Source organism: Ascaphus truei, chromosome 9 (genome assembly GCF_040206685.1).
Source record: "Ascaphus truei isolate aAscTru1 chromosome 9, aAscTru1.hap1, whole genome shotgun sequence".
Lineage (NCBI taxonomy): Eukaryota > Metazoa > Chordata > Amphibia > Anura > Ascaphidae > Ascaphus > Ascaphus truei.
Genome location: NC_134491.1, coordinates 30531069 through 30557633, shown reverse-complemented (window position 1 = coordinate 30557633; position 26565 = coordinate 30531069). Strand labels below are relative to the sequence as shown.

At 42.4% G+C, this 26565-nt stretch overlaps 1 protein-coding gene across 3 annotated transcripts in view; it reads right to left on the bottom strand.

The window, feature by feature from the left end:
* Positions 1–26565, bottom strand: part of RGS6 (regulator of G protein signaling 6) — a 277140-nt gene that overhangs the window by 56073 nt on the left and 194502 nt on the right. For all 3 annotated transcript variants that reach the window (XM_075614222.1, XM_075614223.1, XM_075614224.1), the window contains 2 exons: positions 15438–15488; positions 8333–8439 (listed from right to left, as the gene is read on the bottom strand). In XM_075614222.1, the coding sequence (XP_075470337.1) occupies positions 8333–8439; positions 15438–15488 (158 nt within the window). The remainder of the gene's footprint in view (positions 1–8332; positions 8440–15437; positions 15489–26565) is intronic.

Here is a 26565-nt window from a genome sequence, read left to right as displayed (position 1 = left end):
GGCTGAGGTGCGCTGACGCTGAGGCTCGCCTGCTGAAATCTGCGCGATTTCATGCCCATGTGGGCGAGCCAGCGGGCGCGATCGGGAGGCGGGGGGAGACTGAGGGAGGCGGGGCAGTGACGTCGCTGGGCCAATCGCCCGCGACGCACCGACGTCAGCGCGCCGACGTCACGGCGCCGTGATGTTGACGCTGCTCCGCGCTGATTGGATGTTTTCAGCCGACAGCGCTCTGAAAAACAGCTTGGCTGTCGGCTGAAAAATCCAGCGCCTCAGCACGCCTGCGGACGCTCGCGTGAGTCCCCTCTAAAGACGGCCTCATGGAGGATGCAGGGGCTCAGCGCGGAGCATCCGCATGGCTCAGCACGGACGTGCCTTCTATGGACTCAGCCTTAGACAATCTGGTGGATGGTGGAAGCATGGGCCTGGTTCTCCATAGGTGTGGATGGATTGGCTTAAGCCTTTAAGAGCCAAAGCTTGAGAGAGTAGGCACTATTACCTGTAATTAAATGGCACATAATAAGGCTTAATTCTTGGACAACTAATTAAAAATAGTGATAAGGTGTAATATTTGAAAAGTATACTTACCATAAAGCCATGTCAATTGTGGTTTTCTAGACTGCAGTAGTTCCGAAATAGCATAGTGGCAAAATATGAAGTTTACCTTAATGGACTCTTGTGGATATGTGCCTCTTTTGCATATAATTATCACCAACACCCATTACAGTTAATGTAATGCTCTTTATGGGAGAAAACATGTCTTAACATTACGTTATTGGCCTTTGAAGGTATGTGGTAACGCTTAACTAGACATTAAGTTAGGTTAACGCCCCACTAAGTGATGTTTGTGGATCTGTTACTTAATTGGGATCTTCTTTATACAAGTCACAAATGTCCCATTTGTACCCACGCAATTACTTTGGGCTACAATTCCACTGCCATTAGCCAACTCTAAATTGGCCGCAGAGTTGTGCTTGAGAACAAATTATGAACACCAAGACTGAGGTAGAAGCTCAAAGAAATATACAAACTAGGAAATATTAGGCACAAGGACCACGGCAAACCCAGATCGCAGGGAAAGCTGCCACATGCAGAGAATGAAGCAGCCAGATCTGTCCACGTCTTCTGCTTCCCCCAGAGCTTCAGTAAGTTGACTTTTATCTTGCAGCTCTAGGGAAGCAAAGTCAGACCACCTCTGCACCTGCCCATGTTACATCAACATGTCTGCAACCAGCGAACCAAACCTTCCGCATTTGTGTCTGCGCTAAGAGAATTGGCCAGTAAATGTACACAACTAGGAAAACTTTATAAGGAATATGGGAGGTTACTTCCCAAAGTCTCCCGGCTTCAAAATATTGTCGCAAAAACATTGTGAGCGTACAATATTGCACCAGTTTTATCAAAGTCAAAATCCCGACTGATTTAGCAAAGTCTCCCAGGTAGAAAAAGTATGCACAAAGCAGCAGCAGATTAACACATTCATTTTTTCATTTAATAAACCAGGTGCAATTCTCTTGCCCTGTGGTATTATCCCAGTATGTAAATAATCCCCAATTGCATTCCCAGGGATTCAATTTCTTTAATAACACTTTGCTGCTTTTTTGCACTGGTTTTGAGCCGGATTTGTAGCGGTGAGACTTTATTAAACAGACCCAGCGCCGGATTTCAAGACCCGCCGCCCCTAGGCCCTTGCATGTGGCTGCCGCCTCCTTGCTGCCGTCCTCCTCCTTCCGGATCACGGCGTCAAATTACGCCGCGGACGTCACCAAGCCGTCATTTGAAGGTGTGACGTCACGTTGCCATGGCAACGAGACGCCGTGTGACATACGGTGACATCCACGGCGCCATTTGACGCTGCAGTCCGGAAGGAGAAGGAAGACGGGAGCAAGGAGGCGTCCGCCACATGCAAGTGCCTTCCCACCAGGCCCGATAGGCCCGAGCGCACGGCATCTGTATATACCGCCCCAGGCCTGGGCCTGATGGGAAATCCGCCACTGAACAGACCCCAAAGTATAGAGTGGCTGAGATACCAGCACATGTCTCACCATTACAAGCACGTGTTTCCATGGCATTGTATCGGGACTTCAGCACACACTGCATACGCACTTACTCTCGTGCGCTTACCCTGTATCATTCTAAGGTTGCGTCCACAGACACCACCCGTGCCGAGGCTAAGGGAAAGCAGGTGCTTTCACTGACCATGGTACGCGCGCCATCCGTGGGCGTGTCTAGGGGCGTGCCAGTGACGTCACGGAGCTGGTTCACCCTCATTGGGCGAACCGCTCACAGGACCGGCCGTCGCGCCAAGAAATCAGTTTGAACTGATTTCTTGCGCAACACGCGCCCCCTCCCGCTTCCGCATGCCTGCGCCCACACGCCGTATAGACGCGATCGCTGCCTTTAGGCAGTCTGATCGCTCAGCGTGCGGACGCGTCCGCGCGGTCGTCCATACCATGGACGCAGCCTAAGTGTTTGTTCCTTCTATGTATGTCTCCCAATACACCAATTACATTGTACGCTCTTTGTGGCAGGAATTCCTATATCCAAATGTCCACGATTATGTAGTATACTTATTTGTATTATTCCTCCCTGTATTATGTCTTGTACATTATCTTTGTAAATATACAATATAAGGGAAAGTCCAGTCATTTATAACACTGTGCGGTGGAGGTTTTTGACTCTTTTTTTACCCACCATAACCTGTTTTGTGTCTGGTTAAAAGAATAAATATATATATATTATATTATATATATATATATATATATATATATATAGAGAGAGAGAGAAGAACAGAGAGCGCACGTCCCATAGTGTAAAACAGAACATTTAAGCAATAAAAAAGAGGACAAGGGGATTAAGAACACTCACAAAGGTACCAGATAAAAAGGCAATTTGTGATATATAATCACCGCCAACAAGGCCACACTGTCCTGGAACACATCAGATGGTAGATAGTCCCTCCGGTTCACATCCAGCAGTGGTCGGGTGCTTTGAAACAATGTCTCTCGGCGTCAGTGCAATTTAGAGATTTTTCAGCCTCAGATCAGCTCCATGCGCTCTCCGGCCGTAAAGCGCGCACTGCGTGATGACGTAGTGTCGTGATAACGTGCCCTGATGCGTTTCGTCACGACAGTGACTTTCTCAAAGGGAAAGGGTTTCGGGCACGTTATCACGACACTACGTCATCACGCAGTGCGCGCTTTACGGCCGGAGAGCGCATGGAGCTGATCTGAGGCTGAAAAATCTCTAAATTGCACTGACGCCGAGAGACATTGTTTCAAAGCACCCGACCACTGCTGGATGTGAACCGGAGGGACTATCTACCATCTGATGTGTTCCAGGACGGTGTGGCCTTGTTGGTGGTGGTGATTATATATCACAAATTGCCTTTTTATCTTGTACCTTTGTGAGTGTTCTTAATCCCCTTGTCCTCTTTTTTATTGATTAAATGTTCTGTTTTACACTATGGGACGTGCGCTCTCTGTTCTTCTCTCTCTATAGTCTTCCTGTTGGAATTGGTTATTCCTTCTGAGAGCAGCCGTGGATCCCTGAGCAGCATTTCCAATCACCATTGTATTTCCACTGGACTTGTACCAAGGGTTGGACTTTCTTCCATTTTTTATCCCTTTTTTTCCCTGTTTTATTTGCACGGTTTTTTATATATATATATATATATTTTTATGTATTTTTTCACTTATTTGTAACATTTTTGTATTATTAGATTGATATTTTGTTCAATATTGTACACAACATTTGCACAGTTTTATTCATAATATTTTATACTATTTTTGTTTCACAAGTGGCGCTACTGAATTTTTTCTTTATATATATATATATATATATATATATATATATATATATATATATATATATAAAGGAAATTTGCAATGCTCTCCAGTCGTTATATAATTAGTTATATATCAAGATGCAGTCCAAAAGCGAGAAAGTATAGTGACTCTTGCTGACTGCTTTCTGTCTACTTGAGGGAGGGAAGTATCTGTACATTGTGATAGAAGCACATAGGGAAACAGCAGCATCAGAAAATAGCCAATCTTTAATAACAAATAAAAGCACTTCACTAGATTAAAAGGCAATGGCAAATGCACTCAGAGAGAATGTCTACAAAATGCTTATCTGCATGAATAGTTCAGTCAGCAGTGAAGCTCCCTGAGCTCTTTGTGTCCTCCAGGCTGGTGGGTTTAAGGAATTCCAAACCTCCGCTTGTAATGATGAAAGTCCTGCCTGGTAGTCCCTCTGTGCCGTGTTGGGGGTCCCTCACCCTCCATTGCTGGCTTCCCCCCACTTCAGTTGCTGTGCCGGTTCCTGTCTGAGGTGAAGTCTGATGACATCACTGTGTCTCCTTGTCTGTGTGAGAGGATAGCACTGCTGGTCCTCTCAGATCCTCTCTCCCTCTGTCTGCAGCTTGTACACTCTACGCGTTTCACAGCGTTATTGCTGCTTCATCAGGAGTCCAGGGAGCATCACTGCTGACTGAACTATTCATGCAGATAAGCATTTTTTAGACACTCTCTCTGAGTGCATTTACCATTGCTTTTTAATCTAGTTAATTGTTTTTATTTGTTATTAAAGTTTGGCTATTTTCTGATGCTGCTGTTCTCCTAAGCGCTTCTATCTCGATATACATACATACATACATACATACATACATACATATATATATATATATATATATATATATTAATATATATATATACATATATATATATATATATTAATATATATATATATATATATATATAATATATATATATATACATATATATATATATATATATACACACACACATATATATATATTGAATGAAATGTGTGTATATGAGGGCTGTTTGTTGCTTTATTTTTTCATGCCTGGCTAAATCAGAAGCAGTATACGCTGACTAAGCTTAACAAATGAACATAAATAAATAAAAAAGGACACAAATATGGAGTCCCAGGGGGTAGAGAATGCCTGTGCAGCCACGGTCGGTCAGGCCCTCAAAGCTACTGAGAAAAATGATGCTCATGTCTGACCCCTGCTTACTTGCAGTCTAATTAGGTTGCGTTTCACAGTGGAATGCTTGAATATTAATGTACGCATAGAATTTTTTCTGTAAAAAAGTACAGAACTATATTTCAGCAGCCCATGACATATAGAAATAATAAAACCAGACTATAAACTATTTATAGAAATGGAACAAAATGTCTTCAGGAACGTCAATTATGTACTGTAGCAGCATTTGAACTAAATTACAGAACCAGGTGGATTCACATTGCCTTACCCCAAGAAATGCAGTGTTAGAGGTATGGTCAATGTTATTAATATAAACTATGGGACATTTGCAAGGGACGTTAAAGAGACAATCCAAGCAGTTCCAAAAAAAATTATTACAAAAAATGAGTTTTAATACATGCAGCCTTTGATTACCTTTATTGAAACGTGATCGATCAGCAAAATCCTGCTTCCCAGGATTCACTAAATGGCTGCCTATCAGTTTCAAATCAATCCTTCAGTCAGTGTAGCTCAGCAGCTACAATGTATCCTTATATATCTAAGGTAACATTATCTATTGTTACAGTATACAGCTCAAACTGCTGTGAATATTGGCAACAAATGATCACAAACAGGAAAGTGTTACAAAGATCTTGCACTGCTGGGGAAGTGTGCTAAAACCTGCTCTAGAAATCAAAGGATACTCCGTATATTAAAACTCATTCAAAATGACATTGAGTTGAATAATAAAAAAAAGGTAGTATTATTTAATAGGCTACTAGAGAACTGATTTATTTAAAAAAAAAAATAGGCAAATAGGCAATATATCAAACATCCGTGTATATTGATCGTTGTATGAGTAAACTTATGCCCCAACATGCGTCCTTAGGACGCTGCTCTTCCCGATCCGTCGCGGGACAACTGCTCACAAACAACTGCTCGCAGCACGTGACCCTAGGCTTTTCATCAGCCTACGCTGAATCCCCTGATGAAATCAGCGTAGACTGATGAAACGCGTAGGTTCACCTGTTGCGAGCAGTTGCTTGTGAGTTCACAATGCCGGAGAAGGAGGCTGCGGTCCGCCATAGAGCATTTGGAAACTTTTCCACATAGGAACTCTCTGTTACAACTATGGGTTGCCGGATGACAACCTAAAGGGCGACACTCTGAGAGAGGATTCGAGGGGAGGATATCCCACGACGGATCGGGCGGAGCAGCGTCCTAAGGACGCATGTTGGGGCAAGAGTTTACTCATACAACGCTCAATATCCACGGATGTTTGTGAGTTTTAAATTGTTATTGTCCAAATAATCATTAAATTTTATCCACTGGTATCACATTAGGATCGGGCGCTTTTTCTTCTTTTTCTCTATTTTGCCTTATTGGTGTGCAGCAATAGCCTCGTGCCCATTATTCTACAACATTGCTACCTCATCGTCCAGCCGCCTGAATCCGGCCCCTGAGTCACGGTAACCCCTGGGGAGTAACAATACAAAATACACCAATGCCATTTCTCTAGAAGCTGGGAATGGGGCGTTGCATGATTATGTAGCTGTAGGGTGAAGCAATAACAATAACCCTGACCAAACCTCTGTATGTAAAGTAATCCTGGGCTGATATAAAATATCTGCAAATATTCCTAGTACTTTAGCCCTACTATAGGGGAGTAGCGGGAGAGGGTAAGGATGGGTAAGGCAAACAAAAGGCTCGCTGTCACTATATCTGCGGAATGGATCTAGCAGCTATGTATCAGGTTGGGTAGTGTAGCAAAATTGATAGTGCTGAGACGATTGGTATCTATCACAGCTAAATAGTAAAACATACAGAACACCTACAAGCTCAAATTGAACCCCCATGGCATCTCCAACTATCAGGGGAACTTGCCTGCATGCAGTGTGATTGTGACAAATCTATTACAGAGTGCTTTTCCTGGTAATGTACAGGTTAATAAAAGCTTCAATCAGACTTAGAACTTTTGCAACTCATATTGACAGATTTATTATAAATCATTCTTCCTGGCAATGCACAGGTTATTAAGAATTTATATTAGTGTAGGGACCCTTGAATGTGGTCTGCCGTGAAGTTTGGCTCAAGGGCTTACAACAATTTGGCCAAAATGTTAAACTAAAAGACCATTTTATTTATTAGTTATTTATACATGTATATTTAGGCACTGTACCGTATATAAGTTTTTCTGGATGTGCACTGAGCTTTGTCTGTGTTTTATGTTATGTCTCTGGTTTTCCAGCTAAATAGTAGCCACACAGATAACGGGTGCACCGTCAGCGGATGTCACATTTTATGACCGCATGGTATGAACACCACCGGACTAATGAATCCGGCACGACCCGACTTACGATTCTCTGTGCTAGACAGCTTCTTCCGGGGTGCACTAATGGGTGATCATTAAGCACTGAGTGGGAGATGGACAGGAAGGAATTAACACCTACCTCTCCTATTGGGGAAGGCATTATCTGTTCTCCCACACGGATTATTCTGTCGTTCTGACTAACCACAATATTATTCTCTATTTGGGTCTCTGCAAACGTGCACTCATATTGTTACGACTCATAGCGGTGCACAAAATCCAAGAACATACATACTGTATTGATATATATTTTCTCCCCAGTAAACTTTTACCAACAGGCTGTGCACCATTTCTTAACATTATTTGTGCTTCACTAGGTTGTCTATTACAACCAGCGCAATAGACCTGATTACTCCCTGTGGCGAACACCTGTTTAACTTCACTGTACTATACGAGCACTATAGTTTGGAGGTAGTTTTGATTCAGTCTATATTTATTTTATAGTACAGGCAGTCCTCGGTTATCCAGCGGAATCCGTTCTGGAAGTAGCGTTGGATAGTGAAACCGTTGTAAAGTGAGTCCCACGTGTGATCAGTGGCAGTGAGCGTTGGATAACGCATTCCAGGGTCGAAAAATGTCCCATAGGGTTGCATTGTAAAGCGTTGGATATGCCATTCGTTGTAAAGTGAAAGGTTGGATAACGAGGACTACCTGTATTTCTATTTTGCAACTTTGAGAATAAAATGCTAAGTTTTATATTCTACTAATTAGTTATTCGTAATACAATTTCAATAGCAAAAGAAGTCAGAGAAATTCACAAAAATCGAGATAATTAAAACAAATTAATCTCAAGTCGAGGACACAAAAGAAAAAAATAAATACATCTGATGTTATCATGCAAAACAATACACTGATGTACAATATTTTTTGAGTAAAAACCCTTGGGTCATAAACATTTTGTTAATTAACACACCGTACGTCAGAGTGAGTGTGGCTTTTTCAATATATCAGTTGAAGCAGTTTCCGGGCTGACTTACCTGAAAACGATAAAAGGTCCCATCATCCTTCAATGTGAGAACGTGGTCTGATATGGGGAAGATATAACCCTGGGCTGCTATAAGGCTTCCTAAATGTATTGCTTCCACTGGAAAGAAAGAACAATGCATACATCAGTTTGTAGGTTCTACCTGTAGGTCTGCCCTTCTCATTTAGCGGATGAATGTTGGACTTCCCATAGAAAACAACCACATTATACCATGGTCAACATGTATTTGCAATTCCAACATCAAAACAGCTCTTTCCTCTTATTCTAAAAATAATGAAGTGGTGAAAAACCTAAGCAGCGTTCTTCTATAAGAAGGATAAAAAATTTAAAAAAGTGTTATTATTATCTGCACAGAAGGTCCCGCAGAGATAAACTTCTACTTTCTTGTAACCGAGAACAACACAATTCACAAATTGCTGCAAATGTTCCCAGTACCAACGGGAATTAAAATAAGCATTGTCTGTGTTATTGCTGGAGAGCCAGTCATTGAGCAGGACGTCCCGATGCTGTACGGCATCGTCCTTACTGTATGACTGCCATGCAAAATATGCACATTTTACAGCGTCAAATATTTAATTATAAAAGAGTGACGTCATAGACCAGCAGTGACATCACTGTTTGAACAAGCACAAATATAAAAAAATATATTTTTATATTTCCAAATTTGCATTTACATCTAAATATATATATATTCAAAGGAGGGATTCAGCGTGACACTGAAAGCTTCTTACGAGAAGCAGCTGCAGGAAGCAATGCGGATCTTCAACAAAGGGATATATTCCCAAAACAAACCATAACACTTCCAAACTGTGGAGGATTCTTCTACCTTTGTGGACACAAGGACTTTTTATTTGCAGTATTATGTTTCACATATAGAACTAGCTATGTTTGCGATATATTGACTTTGCTTGTGATATCTTTTAAGATATATACATTTAGCAACAGGATATTAGGGGGACCAGATTTTAAAAAGTAAAAACCAGGACACAATAAATAAATTTTTATAAAATAAATATTATAATGGTATTTGTCTAATAGCATCCCCATTTATGCTGTATTATTCAGTCCCTCTCCTCTCCCCAGTCTCTCTCCTTTCCCCAGTCTCTCACTCTCCTCCATCTCTCTCTCCCTCCCCCCTCTGTCTGTCTCTCTCTCCCCGTCTCTCCCTCCCCCAAGTCTCTCTCTCTCCCCCTCCCCCCAGCCTCTCTCCCTCCACCCCATCTCTCTCTCTCTCTCCCTCCCCCCAGTCTCTCTCCCTCTCCCTCCCCCCAGTCTCTCTCCCTCTCCTTCCCCCAGTCTCTCTCTCCCCCCCACAGTCTCTCCCTCTCCTTCCCCCAGTCTCTCTCTCCCTCCCCCAGTCTCTCTCTCTTTCCCTCCATCCTCCATCTCTCTCCCTCCCCCATCTCTCCCTCCCCCGTCTCTCCCTCTCCCCAGTCTCTCCCCTCCCCTCGTCGCTCTATCCCCCTCGTCTCTCTTTCCCCCACCTCGTCTCTCTCTCTCCCCCATCTCTCTCCCTCCTCCCAGTCTTTCCCCCTCCCCCTAGTCGCTTTCCCCCTACCCAAGTCTCTCTCCCTCGCCCCCGTCTCTATCTCTCCCCCAGTCTCCCATTGCCCCAGTCTCTCTCCCTCCCCCCAGTCTCTCTCCTTCCCCCTAAGCTTCTCTCCCCCAAATGTCTGTCTTCCCCTCCCCCAAGGTGTCTCTCTCCCCCTCTCCATAGTCTCTTTATCACTACTCCTCTCTCCTTCTTTATCTCTATCTCCCCAGTGTCTCTCTCTCCCCCACTCTCTCTCTCCCTCCCCACAGTCTCTCTCTCTCCTCCCCCAGTCTCTCTCCCAAAAGTCTCTCTTTCCCCCTCCCCCAGTCTATCTCCCTCCAGTCTCTTTCTCTGCCCCTCCCCCCAGTCTCTCTCCCTCTCCGTCCCCCCCAATGTCTCTCCCCTCCCACGTTTCTCTCCCCTCACCCCAATGTCTCTTTATCACTCCTATCACCAGCTTATTTTTTATTTTCTCTCCCCCCAGTGTCTCTTTCCCCCATCTTTCTCTCCCTCCCCCAATGTCTGTCTCTTTCTCCCCCTCCGTTTCCATCTCCCTCAGTGTCCCCCTCTCACCAGTGTGTCTCTGTCTTTCCTTCCCCCAGTGTGTCTCTCCCTCCCCCAAGTGTCTCCCCCAGTCTCTTTATCTATCCCCCTCCCCCCAGTTTATCTTTACTCTTCCCCAGTATTTTTCCTCTTCCCCCAGTCTCTCTTTCCTCTTCCCCAGGTCTCTCAATCTGTCCCCCCAAGCCTGCAACACACATACACCATTTAATGAGCTCCAATGGGTGTGCCGGCACCTCTAACATATATGCAAGTACCCCCAGGACTGGGAGGACTGACAGTGCTAGACGATCTATATATCTATCCCGTTATAGTTCAATACAGCTGTGTCCAGTTGCTCCCGCCCCACATCACATGTATCGCATACTGCAACATATACACACACACATATATATATATCCATAGAACTCAGGCCCCACCTCAGCGACAGATCCCATAGTCTAAAGGAATAGAGGAGTTACATACATATGAAACTAGCAGAACAAAGATCCATTATTTAGATGCATCTTTAACTAAAAATGATGGACGACTTAATTCAGATCTTTATAAAAAAACAACAGATAGAAATAACATGCTAATGGTTCCCAGTTTTCGACCCCAGGCTTAAAGAAAGGATGATCTAGAAGCCAACTACTAAGAATACGATGTATTACTTGAAATGAAATGACTGAGAAGTTTGTGGACAGAGAGAATAATAAATATAAAATACTTGAACATAAACCCCAAATAAAGAAAATTCAACGACAACGTTTATTGAAGCCTAAAACAGAGAATTATAAGAAAGAGCAAAGAAGTCCTTGTATTAGATCATTTGACAATAACTCATTAAATATAAGGAAAATAGTGTTAAAATACTGCCCCCTTATGCAAAGAGATCCACACTATGGGGGTGTTTTCAAGAACGCCCCCTGTTTTCATACAGGAGGGGGAAAATGTAGGTAATGCTCTGATCAAAAACCAGAAAAGTAATCACACCACCAAATGTAAAGGGACATTCCCATGTTTACATTGCGGCAGCTGCAGAGGTATTCTGCAAGGAGATGCAGTGGTACATCACTCTAACAGCTCATAGGATTCCATTTAAGTTTGTTTCCACATGACACAAAATGTGTAATATATAATAATTAATTATAATTGTTTGTTTTTGTATAGCGCTGCTAGTTTTACGTAGCGCTTTACAGAGACATTTTGCAGGCACAGGTTCCTGCCCCGTGGAGCTTACAATCTATGTTTTTGGTGCCTGAGGAGATAAAGTGACTTGCCCAAGGTCACAAGGAGCCAACACTGGGAATTGAACCAGGTTCCCCTGCTTCAAACTCAGTGAAGGTCAGTGTCTTTACTCACTGAGCCACTTTACTAAAACTCCCATGTGGCCTATATTATGTAGAACAAACCAAGACCTGTTAACCAGCGTATATTTAAACATAAAAGTAATATCAGGATCTACTGTATAATCCCAAAACAAACTGTTTTTAAATGCTGACAAGACTGTAACAATAGTATTTGGGACCAAGGCTAAATTTCTAAAACTTCAGATGAATGAGCCAGAATGAGATCAGAACCAACTCTAATACCACCCTAGCCCCTGTTACTAGTTTTAAATATTTGGGCATATGGTTTTACTCCCATTTAACATTTGAGTTGCACATTGATACCCTGAAATCCAAAACCTATGCCAAACTTGGGGTACTTTATAGGAACAAATCCTCCCTAAGTCTGCTGGGTAGAAAGCGCATCACACAGCAGATGCTAATGCCAATTATAGACTAAGGGTACATAGTATATGGCTCGGCACCCCAAACTCACCTTAACGAACTTGATACCCTGTACAATTCAATATGCCGCTTTGTCCTCAAATGGAACTACAACACACATCACTGTGAAATGCTCAAAGAACTAGATTGGTCATCACTTGCGTCTAGGCGCAAAGTTCATATTTCCTGTCTTGCCTTCAAATACTTTCTGGGCAAGCTACCTACCTATCTGAACAAGCTCCTCACCCCTACCACATGCAGCACTTATCATCGGAGATCTGACTCCAAAAGACTGTTCATGGTCCCAAGGCTCAACAAAGTATCCGGCCGCTCCTCCTTCTCTTACTGTGCACCACAAAACTGGAACAACCTACCGGAGACTCTCACAGCCGCCACCAGTCTAAGTTCTTTCAAAACTAAAGCGGTCTCACATTTTAATCTGGTCTGTAACTGTTACATACGCCCATAATATATAGTATCTTAACTGTGCATGCAATGTCATGTATATAATGTAGACCCTGTTCACTTAATGTAACCATGTATTTGTCATCATAAGTCTGTGCCCAGGACATACTTGAAAACGAGAGGTAACTCTCAATGTATTACTTCCTGGTAAAACATTTTGTAAATAAATAAAATAAATAAATCCAGAGAATCAAAAAAAAGCAAGTCACCGGTTGGAAAACATTGTTATTTGGCAAAACATAACGTGGCTAGAAATGGGCGAATTCGCCCAAATCCGTTTCTCGGATTTTCTTGCATTTTCAACCCCAAATCCGTTTTGCCGTGTAAAATCCGCAAACAAATTTGGTCGGTTTTAATTTGCGCGGATTCATCAAAAACCGCCACTGAATACAACCTGTGGACGGATTTGTAGAATCTAATCCACTGATTCAGCAATCTGTTGGCGGATTCTTAAGATAAATCCGCAGATTGTATTTTACAAATCTGTCGACGGGTTGCGGAATCCGCGAAACGCGAATGGCCCTTTTTGAGATTGATCCGCTGAAATCCGCGGACCAAAGGGAATGGTTGGTCTGCTGCGTCAGACGTAATTTGCGTCATACGCGGAAGTACCGGCGAATCTCGAATTCGGATCGGCAGGGCAGGAAAGCTACGGAGGTGGAAAGAGAGCCCAGACACAGTGTACCTGGAGGAGAAAGGAGACAAAAGCCTACGGGAGTGGAAGACCCCATAGGTGGAACCCCTTCAAAGCCAGGCACAAGAAGCTCCAGACATACCACCCTCCCTTCTGAGGACTTCCAAAACAGTGCTGCTGACAGAGACACTGGTTGCCATTGCGCTGGAAAGAATTGTATTTACGTGCCAGACTACCAAGAACTGTTTGTGAGTTTAAAATCTTGATTTTAACTATTGTATTGTATTAAAATGTTATTATGCCATATACTCCTCTATATCCCTTTACCAAGATGCAGCCAGCCATTATTTGAAGGCTGTAAGAGGGAGAACAGGATCTATTATTTACCCCCTTAGAGAGGATCATTCTAACCAAGCTAAGTGCATTTATTGATAAAAGCACAAAAATCATTGTTTGAAGTAGATTGCATGTTCAGCATATGCTTCTCCTTTTCTTCTTTTATTAATTGAATAGTCCTTGCGTCATCAGAAGATCCTACATTTTCCCGCTACAGTTGTCTTCTGGGGGGGGGGGGGGATGTGGAAATCCCTCTGGACAGGACTTCGGCTGCAGGGAAACATTTCGCGCTTTCGGGTTTGAGGTTTTTCACATTATTATTTCTTGTATTGCTACTTGCATATTAATTGTGAGAACTCCCTTCTGTATACCTATTTCAAGGTTTACTGAACATTTTGATTTTACTCTTGGGGTGTTTAGCACTTTCTCTTTTTTGCCCTTAACCCTTTAGGGATGCCCGGGGAACCCCTGGTGAAAAACACTGGTCTAGAGCAGGGGTGGGCAAAATAGGGGGCAAAAAGATTTTTCAGGGGGGGCACACTTTTCCTCCCCAAGGCACTTAAATTAAATGCCGTGGGATCGCGTGAAGCCTCTGCTACGTCCCTTACCTTGTTTTTGCGACACGTTGCCATGGCAATGCGGCATCAAATGACACCACAGGGTTACGCCATTGTTACGCCTGGCTTTGTGTCTGTTTGTCAAGCTCTAACATAGGACATTTTGACTTTATATACTTCAATGATTATGAAGGTTCTTTGCAACTATTTTGGTGGTCTCTAACACTAGTGTGTGTATATATATATATATATATACAATAGTGTATAGTGTATATATATACACATATACCCCCCACTTTCTCACCCCACCTTATCTACAGTACATCTCTGTACGTACACTGATCTCTTCTTCTGGCGGTGTTACAATGGATAATATACCCTGCAGGACCCTCTCCTGGGATACTGACCATATACCCTGCCGGACACTCTCCTGGGATACTGACAATATACCCTGCCGGGCACTCTCCTGGGATACTGACAATATACCCTGCAGGACCCTCTCCTGGGATACTGACCATATACCCTGCAGGACCCTCTCCTGGGATACTGACAATATACCCTGCAGGACCCTCTCCTGGGATACTGACAATATACCCTGCAGGGCACTCTCCTGGGATACTGACCACATACCCTGCAGGGCACTCTCCTGGGATACTGACCATATTCCCTGCAGGACCCCCTCCTGGGATACTGACAATATACCCTGCAGGACCCTCTCTTGGGATACTGACCATAAACCCTGCAGGGCACTCTCCTGGGATACTGACCATATACCCTGCAGGACCCTCTCCTGGGATACTGACCATATACCCTGCAGGGCCCTCTCCTGGGATACTGACCATATACCCTGCAGGGCCCTCTCCTGGGATACTGACAATATACCCTGCAGGACACTCTCCTGAGATACTGATACTATAATGGGGCTATAATTTAAAATATAAAACTGTAATTTTAACTATATTAAAATCATACAACTGTTTAATGTCAGACGTGTATCTCGAACAAGCTTCATGCTTCACCTAATGGTGTAATAATGTCAAAATGATGGAAACAAATCGCATCAAAAGACAAATGAATATTGTATTGTCATACAATATGTGTATTATCACCTATGGCTACAAATAACCACAAACTAAATAACTGACGAACTCAAAGAAGGGTAACAATTTGAGCAAAGTTAATATATATAAATAAATGCTTCAACAAGGCAGTTTTTGCAAGCCACTGGTTGTGTTTTTTTTCTGAGGTTTGTTTACCTGGGTCTTCAATGCTGAGGCTCTTAACCAGCCACTGCACAATGTCAGCACCTGCAGAGACAGAAAGCAGTGGGAGAGATCAGAGAACAACCCAAAGCAGCTGAAGAGTCTAAAACGGTGACTGCAAATGATTTAACAAGGTCACATCTGTTTGTACAGTTTTTAAAAACTCATAAAATGGAGAGATTTTTCAAATAAATCATTCTATCCTTTCATAAAACTAAACTAGGTTTCCAGACACTAACAAACTTTAACCAGTGGTAACAGATCCTAAATGGTCAAAACACATTAGAAGGAATTAATCTCTATATTTAGTGGGAACCGCAAAGAATGTGCTTCTGATTCTCAGATAGGGAATACTGTATAGTTCTCTTGCCAAAGTAAACATAAGAAAATTATTTCAGAGCCTCAGAAATGTTCAGGTTATTTTATCATAAATAGAAGATATTCACATCCCTCTCTATGGGAAATAGGAACTTTATGAATTGAAAAGCAAATTAAAAACTGTTCAGGGACGGAAAGAAATGGTCATGAATCTCCCTAGCTAATCTTTCTTTTTATTTGTATAAATATGGCCACTTGAGACGCACTGTGTGGGGGTTCCCATGCTTGGTGGGTCCCCAACATATTGGGTGTAATGTATAAACAGGATCGTTAAAAATTGTGCGTCCAAATTGTACTGCTAAAAGGGACTATAAACCTTAATAAATTGTGCTTAGTATATGTATGACTTCTTACATATGACGCATAGTTTGTTGCATACCTGATTGATACAACCTAGACTAAAAAATAATTATTTTGACTAGTATTAGTAAACATCAAATATGCTTATCATATGTTATAACAGCCATACTGTGCAAATAATACATTGTGTTAAAGTATTTAATGATACAACCATGTTGTTTAAAAAAAAAATGTATTACTGATACATAGCGCAGAATCAAAAGTGCTTTAAGTAGCTTACCATAAAGGGTATAAACATAGAACATCTAGACAGAGGAGGAAATCGGTTCAATAAACTGACATAGGCAGATTGACAAACTAAGAAACATGGCACCACAGGTCCTTTATATACAGTAGATAATGACCTTGCTGGTTTCACTAAAAAAATGTTTTTAACGTACATTACTTATGTTATGGATTCAATGCAACTATTGTGTTAAATATCTCATATTCTTTTAGATTAACTATTCTGCCATCGCTGTTAATTTATCTATTATCTTTCCTGTTTTGATGTTTAACCTTGATACATTTTCAATTAACAAGATTGTTTGAATTTTGCTCCTTTTTCTACCAATAGGTCTATTCCTATGGATCAAACTCCAAACAATTACTCCTTGAGGAAGTGCTGTTAGCGTGAAACGCGTGGGAGAATTCAAACTCCAAACAATTACTCCTTGAGGAAGTGCTGTTAGTGTGAAACGCGTGGGAGAATTCAAACTCCAAACAATTACTCCTTGAGGAAGTGCTGTTAGCGTGAAACGCGTGGGAGGAGAATTTCCCCTGTTTTGTCCCTAGTATGTCTTTTGTTTTTTAATATGTAGTTCAATAAACTTTTTTTATTTTTATATTCACCTGGTGAGTTGATCAGTGCTTTCTTGCTGGGTTGCTGTTCAACCAATCCTCCGTAACATCTGGGTATATAAGATGATGATATGATTTTATGGGGGCACCTAACAACCCTATCGTTGCGTAATAGCTCTGCTATGGAAGTCTCCACCTCGCTTTGTCAAGCCGCGACAGTCACACTGCGTCTGTAGCTTACTATAATCACACTGCTGACAGTAGCCTATTGCAATCACACTGCCGACTTTAGCTTACTGCAATCACACTGCCGACTTTAACTTACTGCAATCACACTGCCGACTTTAACTTACTGCAATCACACTGCCGACTTTAACTTACTGCAATCACACTGCCGACTTTAACTTACTGCAATCACACTGCCGACTTTAACTTACTGCAATCACACTGCCGACTTTAGCTTACTGCAATCACACTGCCGACTTTAGCTTACTGCAATCACACTGCCGACTTTAACTTACTGCAATCACACTGCCGACTTTAGCTTACTGCAATCACACTGCCGACTTTAGCTTACTGCAATCACACTGCCGACTTTAACTTACTGCAATCACACTGCCGACTTTAGCTTACTGCAATCACACTGCCGACTTTAGCTTACTGCAATCACACTGCCGACTTTAGCTTACTGCAATCACACTGCCGACTTTAGCTTACTGCAATCACACTGCCGACTTTAACTTACTGCAATCACACTGCCGACTTTAACTTACTGCAATCACACTGCCGACTTTAGCTTACTGCAATCACACTGCCGAGTTTAACTTACTGCAATCACACTGCCGACTTTAACTTACTGCAATCACACTGCCGACTTTAGCTTACTGCAATCACACTGCCGACTTTAGCTTACTGCAATCACACTGCCGACTTTAGCTTACTGCAATCACACTGCCGACTTTAGCTTACTGCAATCACACTGCCGACTTTAACTTACTGCAATCACACTGCCGACTTTAGCTTACTGCAATCACACTGCCGACTTTAACTTACTGCAATCACACTGCCGACTTTAACTTACTGCAATCACACTGCCGACTTTAGCTTACTGCAATCACACTGCCGACTTTAGCTTACTGCAATCACACTGCCGACTTTAACTTACTGCAATCACACTGCCGACTTTAACTTACTGCAATCACACTGCCGACTTTAGCTTACTGCAATCACACTGCCGACTTTAGCTTACTGCAATCACACTGCCGACTTTAGCTTACTGCAATCACACTGCCGACTTTAGCTTACTGCAATCACACTGCCGACTTTAACTTACTGCAATCACACTGCCGACTTTAGCTTACTGCAATCACACTGCCGACTTTAGCTTACTGCAATCACACTGCCGACTTTAACTTACTGCAATCACACTGCCGACTTTAACTTACTGCAATCACACTGCCGACTTTAGCTTACTGCAATCACACTGCCGACTTTAACTTACTGCAATCACACTGCTGACTTTAACTTACTGCAATCACACTGCTGACTTTAGCTTACTGCAATCACACTGCCGACTTTAGCTTACTGCAATCACACTGCCGACTTTAACTTACTGCAATCACACTGCTGACTTTAGCTTACTGCAATCACACTGCCGACTTTAACTTACTGCAATCACACTGCCGACTTTAACTTACTGCAATCACACTGCCGACTTTAGCTTACTGCAATCACACTGCCGACTTTAACTTACTGCAATCACACTGCTGACTTTAGCTTACTGCAATCACACTGCCGACTTTAACTTACTGCAATCACACTGCCGACTTTAACTTACTGCAATCACACTGCCGACTTTAGCTTACTGCAATCACACTGCCGACTTTAGCTTACTGCAATCACACTGCCGACTTTAGCTTACTGCAATCACACTGCCGACTTTAGCTTACTGCAATCACACTGCCGACTTTAACTTACTGCAATCACACTGCCGACTTTAGCTTACTGCAATCACACTGCCGACTTTAACTTACTGCAATCACACTGCCGACTTTAGCTTACTGCAATCACACTGCCGACTTTTTTTAAAAATAATATCTTTATTTGGACTCCTATTACTACAATATTACCCTTTATGTTCTTGTGTAGATACATATGTTATTGCATGAATTCTTAGACTTTGTATTTTCATATTAATTACTGTACTTGTGGTCTTTTATGAGGTTATAGTCACTGCTTTCTTAATGCTTTATATTTAATCTGAGGATTTAGCCACTTGGGGTCAGCCGGCTGAGTTCACATAGGCGAATGAAACCTGTATTAGTAAAGGTGAACTACTTAGGAAGCCTACAAAGACCTAAGAGCACCGTGCTCCATTCCATGTTCCAAACGTAAATACCATAAACATTATGTATAGTATGAGCTGATAAAGTACAAAGCAATGTGAGTTCTGGTTAATGGCTGCTTTCCCACTCCTATCCTGTACATGAGAACTTGGCTGCAGTTCGGATAGCTCAACCTCGGTGAGATGAGGTTTTATCTTTTGAAAGGAACAAGCAGGGAATGAAAAAAGCCAGTTATATACAAGTTTCTGTTGACAGGCATTTTAATTTGCAATCCGAGTATGTGAATTTTAAGAAGTGCATTGAAACAGAAAGTACAGGTTAACCTTTAACAACCAGAATCCAGAGAGGTGACATACATCTTTGCCACTTCCTAAATCAAAAATACCTCGATACACTAATACTAAGAGACACGGGTTGCAAATGACTCGATAGCAATTAATAACAAAATTGCCTCGTCATTTAGCAACCCCCGTGCCACCCACTGATTAGATAAAGGTTAGTATCAAGTTCTAATTGAACAGTATTAGTAATGTCACCATGACCTAAAAGTAAAGAATTTGAACATAACACCTGTGAACAGAAGTAGCCCCGATACAAGCTCACACGAGACTCCTAGCAGCACAGACATGCTGTGGTTAGGGTTTGTTTTCTTTCCCTAGCAGTGCTGCTTTAAGTACGGAGGTGTTAGTGATCTCCTGTGGACAGCAGTGTTCAGAAGCAAGATGAAATTAATCTCAGGTTACGAGGAAAACTATATTTAAGTGTTTGCTGATAACTTTTGACAATGTGCTTGGTTGGTTCTATCCTATCGTTTCCACAAACCAAAGGACATTTTCATCCCTTCGCCCTCTGAAAAAATACAAATGAATCAAAAACAAAATGCATTGTTTTCAATTGGATTTTTCTTTTGTATACCTAGTACTGTTTTTGTTTCATCATTATTGCACCTATTGTGAAACATACTTGGCCATATTCACTTTGAAGTGACACTCTACTATAACATACCATCCCTACTGGAAGACACCTTAAAGCCAGTTCAAGTCACGCTGGAAGGAGCCTCATGGGTAATAACTATGTATACAGTTTTTAAATCAGCCACTTTCAACTGGGGTTCCGCAGCCGTCGGGGGGGGGGGGAGCTGGGACAACTCTCCGAGCTGTTCCAGGCCCGGCGGCGCGGCAGCTCCACACACAGCAGTGATCTGGTGGCTCCCTAGCTCAGCAGCAGCAGCTGTCCGGTCACTGCGAACCTTCCTCTCCCTGCCTCTGTCGGAGCCAGATGTCGCATTCAATTGACAGGAGGGGGGAGAAGGGAAAGGGGGAGAAGAGAGGGGTGAGAGTATAAGGGAAGAAGAGAAAGGGAGAAAGTGTGAGGGGAGAAGAGGAAGGGTGTAAGCTCTCCCCAGCTGCGGCCCGACTCCCCAAGCTCCCCACTTGGCGGTTTGCGCCAGACGTTAGGCCGGCCCGGAAGCCGGGCCCAAATTTCCCATCCATCCGTGGGATCGGCGCAGTACAGGAGGCTTCATCCCCAAGTGTGTGTGTGTGGGGTCAGGCGAGGGGAATTGAGTGTGAGGAGGGGTGGAATTTAAGATGGAGGGGAATTGAGAGTCAGATTGAGTGAGAGGAGGGGAGCATTAAGTGATAGGAGGAGGTTAGGAGAGTGAAAGAGGTGGAGGAGCGAGAGTGGGCATAGGGGGAGTGTGATAGAGAGGGGGGACTAAGTGGGCAAGAGAGTGGGGAGTGAGCAATAAAGGGAGAAAAAGAGGGAGTGTAAGAGAGGAGAGGGGAGGGGTGTAAGAGGGCGAGTGAGCAGGAGAGGGAGCTTCACAGGGAAGGGAGAAGAGGGGTGGGTGTAAGAGAGGAAAGGGGGGAGGGAGCAAGAGAGAGAGAAGGGGTGTAAGTGAAGGAGGGGAAGAGATGTGAGAGGAGCAGTGAGAGACAGGGGGGAGATAAATGCATGGGGGTGGATGAGGGGGGAGAGAAATAGAGGGGGTGAGAGAGTGAGGGGGGGAGTGTAAGAAAAAGAGGAGGGTTCGCAAGGCACCGGACACAGAGGGCCCCAGTGAAATTCCTGTCCCGGGAAAGCTGCCGGCGCCGTGACTGTACCTGCCAACTCAGGGCACTTAGTTCTGGTGTTTACTCCGACCCATAAACAGTCTGGCATTTGCAGTACTGGTTTGTTAATTATGGGCTACAGATGACAGTTATGTCCATTAAGGGACAAGGTTTCATTCACATTGAACAAGCACAGGTATAGCAGCAATTATGCGCTCATCAATGCGGTATGTCAACACTAGTGCGATATTTAACGTACACATTATCGCATCACTATTGAAAATGATAACGTGTGCATTCCTCTTTAAAGCATGCGTTATTTTTCGTGTTTTTTCTCAGTAATGCACGCTTTTAATAGGTGCAATAACGTCTGCTACATCTGTACAAACAGAATGTCATTCCACTGCCCTGTACACAAGGGGTTGAGATCTCACTGTAGCATTAATCTCTTTAGTGCAGTAGGGGCCTGTGACTTTCTAGATTAAATTGCAATACTGCCTACACTCCCACGCTTTATCAGGTAAGAAAACATGTGTCCAGTAGATGGAGCTGTTTCTCATCAACCAAGGAATGAATTGTACAAATGGTGACGAGTGTCAGAGAGACTTTGTGTCAGACTAAAGATTATATTACAGGAAACATTGTCAGCATTGCCATATTGATTTTTAGATTTCCTTTATATTAGTAATCATTATCCCTGCTAATACTACTTAGAGGGAACTGTATATTGCCAGGATATGTAAATTGATGATGATACCTTTTCATATCAAATAACGCTAATAGGACACTGCACTCAGAAATAAATCAAAATATATGTAATATGTATAAAGGAAAAATCAATGTTTACAGATAAAAGAAGATATGCAATGTGAAAATAGGCACATCAAGTATTACAAGGACATATCAAGATAACAAAGTGTATCATACCAGTAGAAGTGAGACGTTGGCATGACGTTTCAGGGTACAAACCCCTTCATCAGATGCCTGCCTAGTGTTAATAGTCCACAACTCCTCCAGCCGCGGGAAGAATCACTCCCCTCTCCTCCCCCCCCCCCCCCCCCCAGAGCCATCTCCCAGCGCCCGTCCTTCCCTCAGACCAATGTTTCTACCACCAACAGCATCTCCATCACCCAAGCACCAAATATAAAAGAGAAACAAGAAAACATATTGCATCAATAATCGAAAAACATTAAGAGCCACAAATGTTACAAAGAATAACCAACATGTAAATCAACAGCTTAAAAGCCTATACCCAGGCAGAGCTGCAGACATCCATCTAACGAGTCGCTCAATTCAAAAAGAGAAATAGATATAGCAGTAAATCCTGTCTTCTACCTTAGGCTGCGTCCATGGTATGGCCGACCGCGCGGACGCGTCCGCATGTTGAGCAATCAGACTGCCTAAAGACAGTGATCGCGTCTCTACGGCGTGCGGGCGGAAGTGGGAGGGGGTGCGCGTTGCGCAAGAAATCAGTTAAAACTGATTTCTTGGAGCGATGGGCCGGTCACGTGAGCGGTTCGCCCAATGAGGGCGAACCAGCTCCGTGACGTCACTGGCACACCCCTAGACACGCCCACGGACGGCGCGCGTACCATTTAATACCTCAGCCTCCACGCGCCTCCGCACGGGCGAAGTGTCTACGGACGCAGCCTTAAGGTTACTGACAGTCCACATCGGTAGCATCAACTAGGGACCAGATATAGCATGCCCAAGCTACAATGTAATATTAACACACATTCCCAGCTAGCTCAAACTCCCACATCCACCACATGATGAATATATATTTATGTCAACCAGAGAGCTACTGAGCGTGGCAATGGTATACAACAAGAGACAGGGGGTGCCCAATGCTACATCCAATTAACAAAACATATATGATGAAAAGTATAAAGTAAAATACTTCAATAATAATAATAATATTAAATACTTGCTTATTTAGTTAACCCTTTGGCCAAAGGCGTCATAAGCCTGCATACCAACGTCAAGAAGTTTAAGAAGTTAAATGGCCTTGACATTGGTGGTATGGTCAGGAGGTCCAGGGGTGATTCTCATCATTGAAGCAGGCTCATGGTTCAGGGGACCCAAGGGTAATCCTCGGTGATGTAATAGGGAAATGCCCGGCCAGGGACAGTGGGCATGCACAACCCTAGGAGTTTGGTGAACATCTGGCCAGGTGAATGGTGGATGCAATAGGTATCGAGTCATGATGGGAAGGATCATGAATTCGATGGAGAGCTATATGGTGAGGATGGACGAACCTCCTGTATGTGTAATACTTTTAAAAAAAAATGAGGTAAAAATGGCCCCAGCTTTATTATCATAGTGGTATTTTATGGAGTGTACAGAGGCTCCGCTGGTCATAATGCCAGCCACTCTTATCTTGATACTGTATGTCTTTGTGATATTTGATGTGAGTTTATTTTCATATTGCTTTATCTTCGTTTTTTCTGTTAACATTTTTTTTTTTACATATTAAATATATATTTATATATTTTTGAGAGTGTTATTTGAGGGTCCTGCACCATGAGCGCTAGAATATGTAATGCGTTTTAAAATGTAACTCTATTATATTATCATATTATTGATGTTCTCTTCTTCTTACCTTTGAGGCACATCAACTTACAGGCATGTACTGTACATGTGAAAGTGTGTATATAACAGGCATGTACTGTACACGTGAAAGTGTGTATATAACAGGCATGTACTGCACACGTGAAAGTGTGTATATAACAGGCATGTACTGTACATATGAAAGTGTGTATATAACAGGCATGTACTGTACATGTGAAAGTGTGTATATAACAGGCATGTACTGTACACGTGAAAGTGTGTATATAACAGGCATGTACTGTACATATGAAAGTGTGTATATAACAGGCATGTACTGTACATGTGAAAGTGTGTATATAACAGGCATGTACTGTTGTGAAAGTGTGTATATAACAGGCATGTACTGTACATGTGAAAGTGTGTATATAACAGGCATGTACTGTACATGTGAAAGTGTGTATATAACAGATGATAAATACACCCTCCATCGGTAATGCGTCTCCAGCAGAGATGTGCTAGCGTCTTCAACATTTACCTCACATTGCTCAGAATGTTCCCCCTTGTTGGCAAAATACAGTGAAAATTGTTATAAAGCCCCATATCACCTTGCACACTGACTTGTAATACTTGCTGGGAGGGGGGGGGGCTGTGCAAGAAACAAACCAGCAAATATTACCTGATTTACAAACTTAAGCAAAAAAATTGCACATCTACGCTTCAGCTCGTCTGCCTGGTCAGAATAGCTCATTCCATGAAATATTAAACATCTCACAGCTCTTTAGAACAAGTATTTCTGCAATTACATACTATATATACTCCTCGGGGACTAAATGAAAATGTAGACACAAGCACTTTGGTATATAGTAGGTTCTATTTTCTTATGACAAAGAAGATTGTGATATTCCAATGCATTTAGATGTGCTTTGCATAGTTCATATGTTTGTTTGTATCTCAGTAATCTCTCTCAATCTCTCTCAATCTCTCTCAATCTCTCTCAATCTCTCTCAATCTCTCTCTCTCTCTCTCTCTCTCTCTCTCTCTCTCTCTCTCTCTCTCTCTCTCTCTCTCTCTCTCTCTCGTTATGCATGTGTATGTTTGAATGTCTATTTTGTACTATCCACTAATACTTCACAACACTTACTTATACTATCTTTTTTCCCTTCCCCCCTCCCCACCTTCCCTTCCCCCTTTCGTTTATTTACCTTTATTTTAGTTCAACATTCATGTTCTTGGTTATATTATTGTATTTGGTTTATACTATGGTAGTTTGTGGGACTTTTAGACGTGTGGCAATGACTTGAGCTGCCGGGACACATTGTTGTTATATTGGTAACCTGGCAACCTCTGGTTATATAAACGTGTTTGTCGGCACGTTAGGGCATTTCCCTCGAGTTACAAGTCTGTGATGAAACGCGTCGGGTCACGTGGGACGCTCCAGACGGAATATAGATTGTAGGCTGCACACCAAAATATAAGCATAAATATACCTCCAGTTACTGGTGCTCCTGGTTCAGAGAATACCTGTCAAGAAAATCCAAGTTCAATGTATAGGAAGATGACTCAGGGAACTGCAGATTTTTAAATCATTAACTAATTTATTTTATCAGAGTATCTACAGAGTATCTGTACTCTGATAAAATAAATTAGTTAATGATTTAAAAATACACACTGCCCTGAAGTCATCTTCCTGTACACGCCAGACGGAGTAATCCTTCCACGCCACTTTTCCCTGTATAATTACCCACACCGGTGTAACGTTTACTGCAAACTACCATCTTGCACCGGGCGGAGAACTCTGAGGGACTTTATCGTCGTATACACCGTTCCGTTTACTGGCTGCTAACCCACAGAGAATTTTCCCTCTATGCTCTAAAGATGTTACCTCTTGTATGTGCGTTTAATCTGTGGGCAATGTATTAAACATTGTGTTATTTATTTACACAGTGGAGCATGCACTTCTTTTTCTTTGTTTTATAGATTTTACCCTGTGGATTTGGTACATCCTCCAAAAAAAGCTGCCCAGGATCTCTTTTTACTAATCACCCAACTTATATCTGGAGAGAACTTTCAAAATTCCAACTGTTTGCCATCCTTGATTTACTGGACCATTTCTACAAACATCTCTAATTCTACAACGCTGCCGGAATCATTCATTTTTATTGTCAAACTTGTTCATATTTACTTTCGGCTTTGAGCACACTTATTTTGTAGTATAGAGGTATTTAGGTTTGTTCTTTCACATTTATATAAGCTTTGCCTTTGGCATATACCCTACATTGGTGAAATACTGTATCACCATGCATCGGTATATCTGTATACAGCATTCTGATATGTTTTGTATTTAGTGAGTAACTGGTTTCTCTTACTAATATTGATTAGATTTTCGAGGTTCACTCTATTTCACTTTTTAGATAATAGTTAGCGCTGATGAGATTTTTTTATATATATATCTTAGATTGTAAGCTCCTTGGTGCAGATCCCTCCTGAACTATTGTGTTATCGTGCATAAATTGATGTTAATCTGTTTGTTATGCTTGTTATCAGCGGTCACCCCCATATTTACACATAATAAATAATAATTGACATCTGTTCGCATCTTTGTATGTGTTGGTCAGAATGACCTTAGTACAGATGGAACTGCAGCTTGCAGTTATA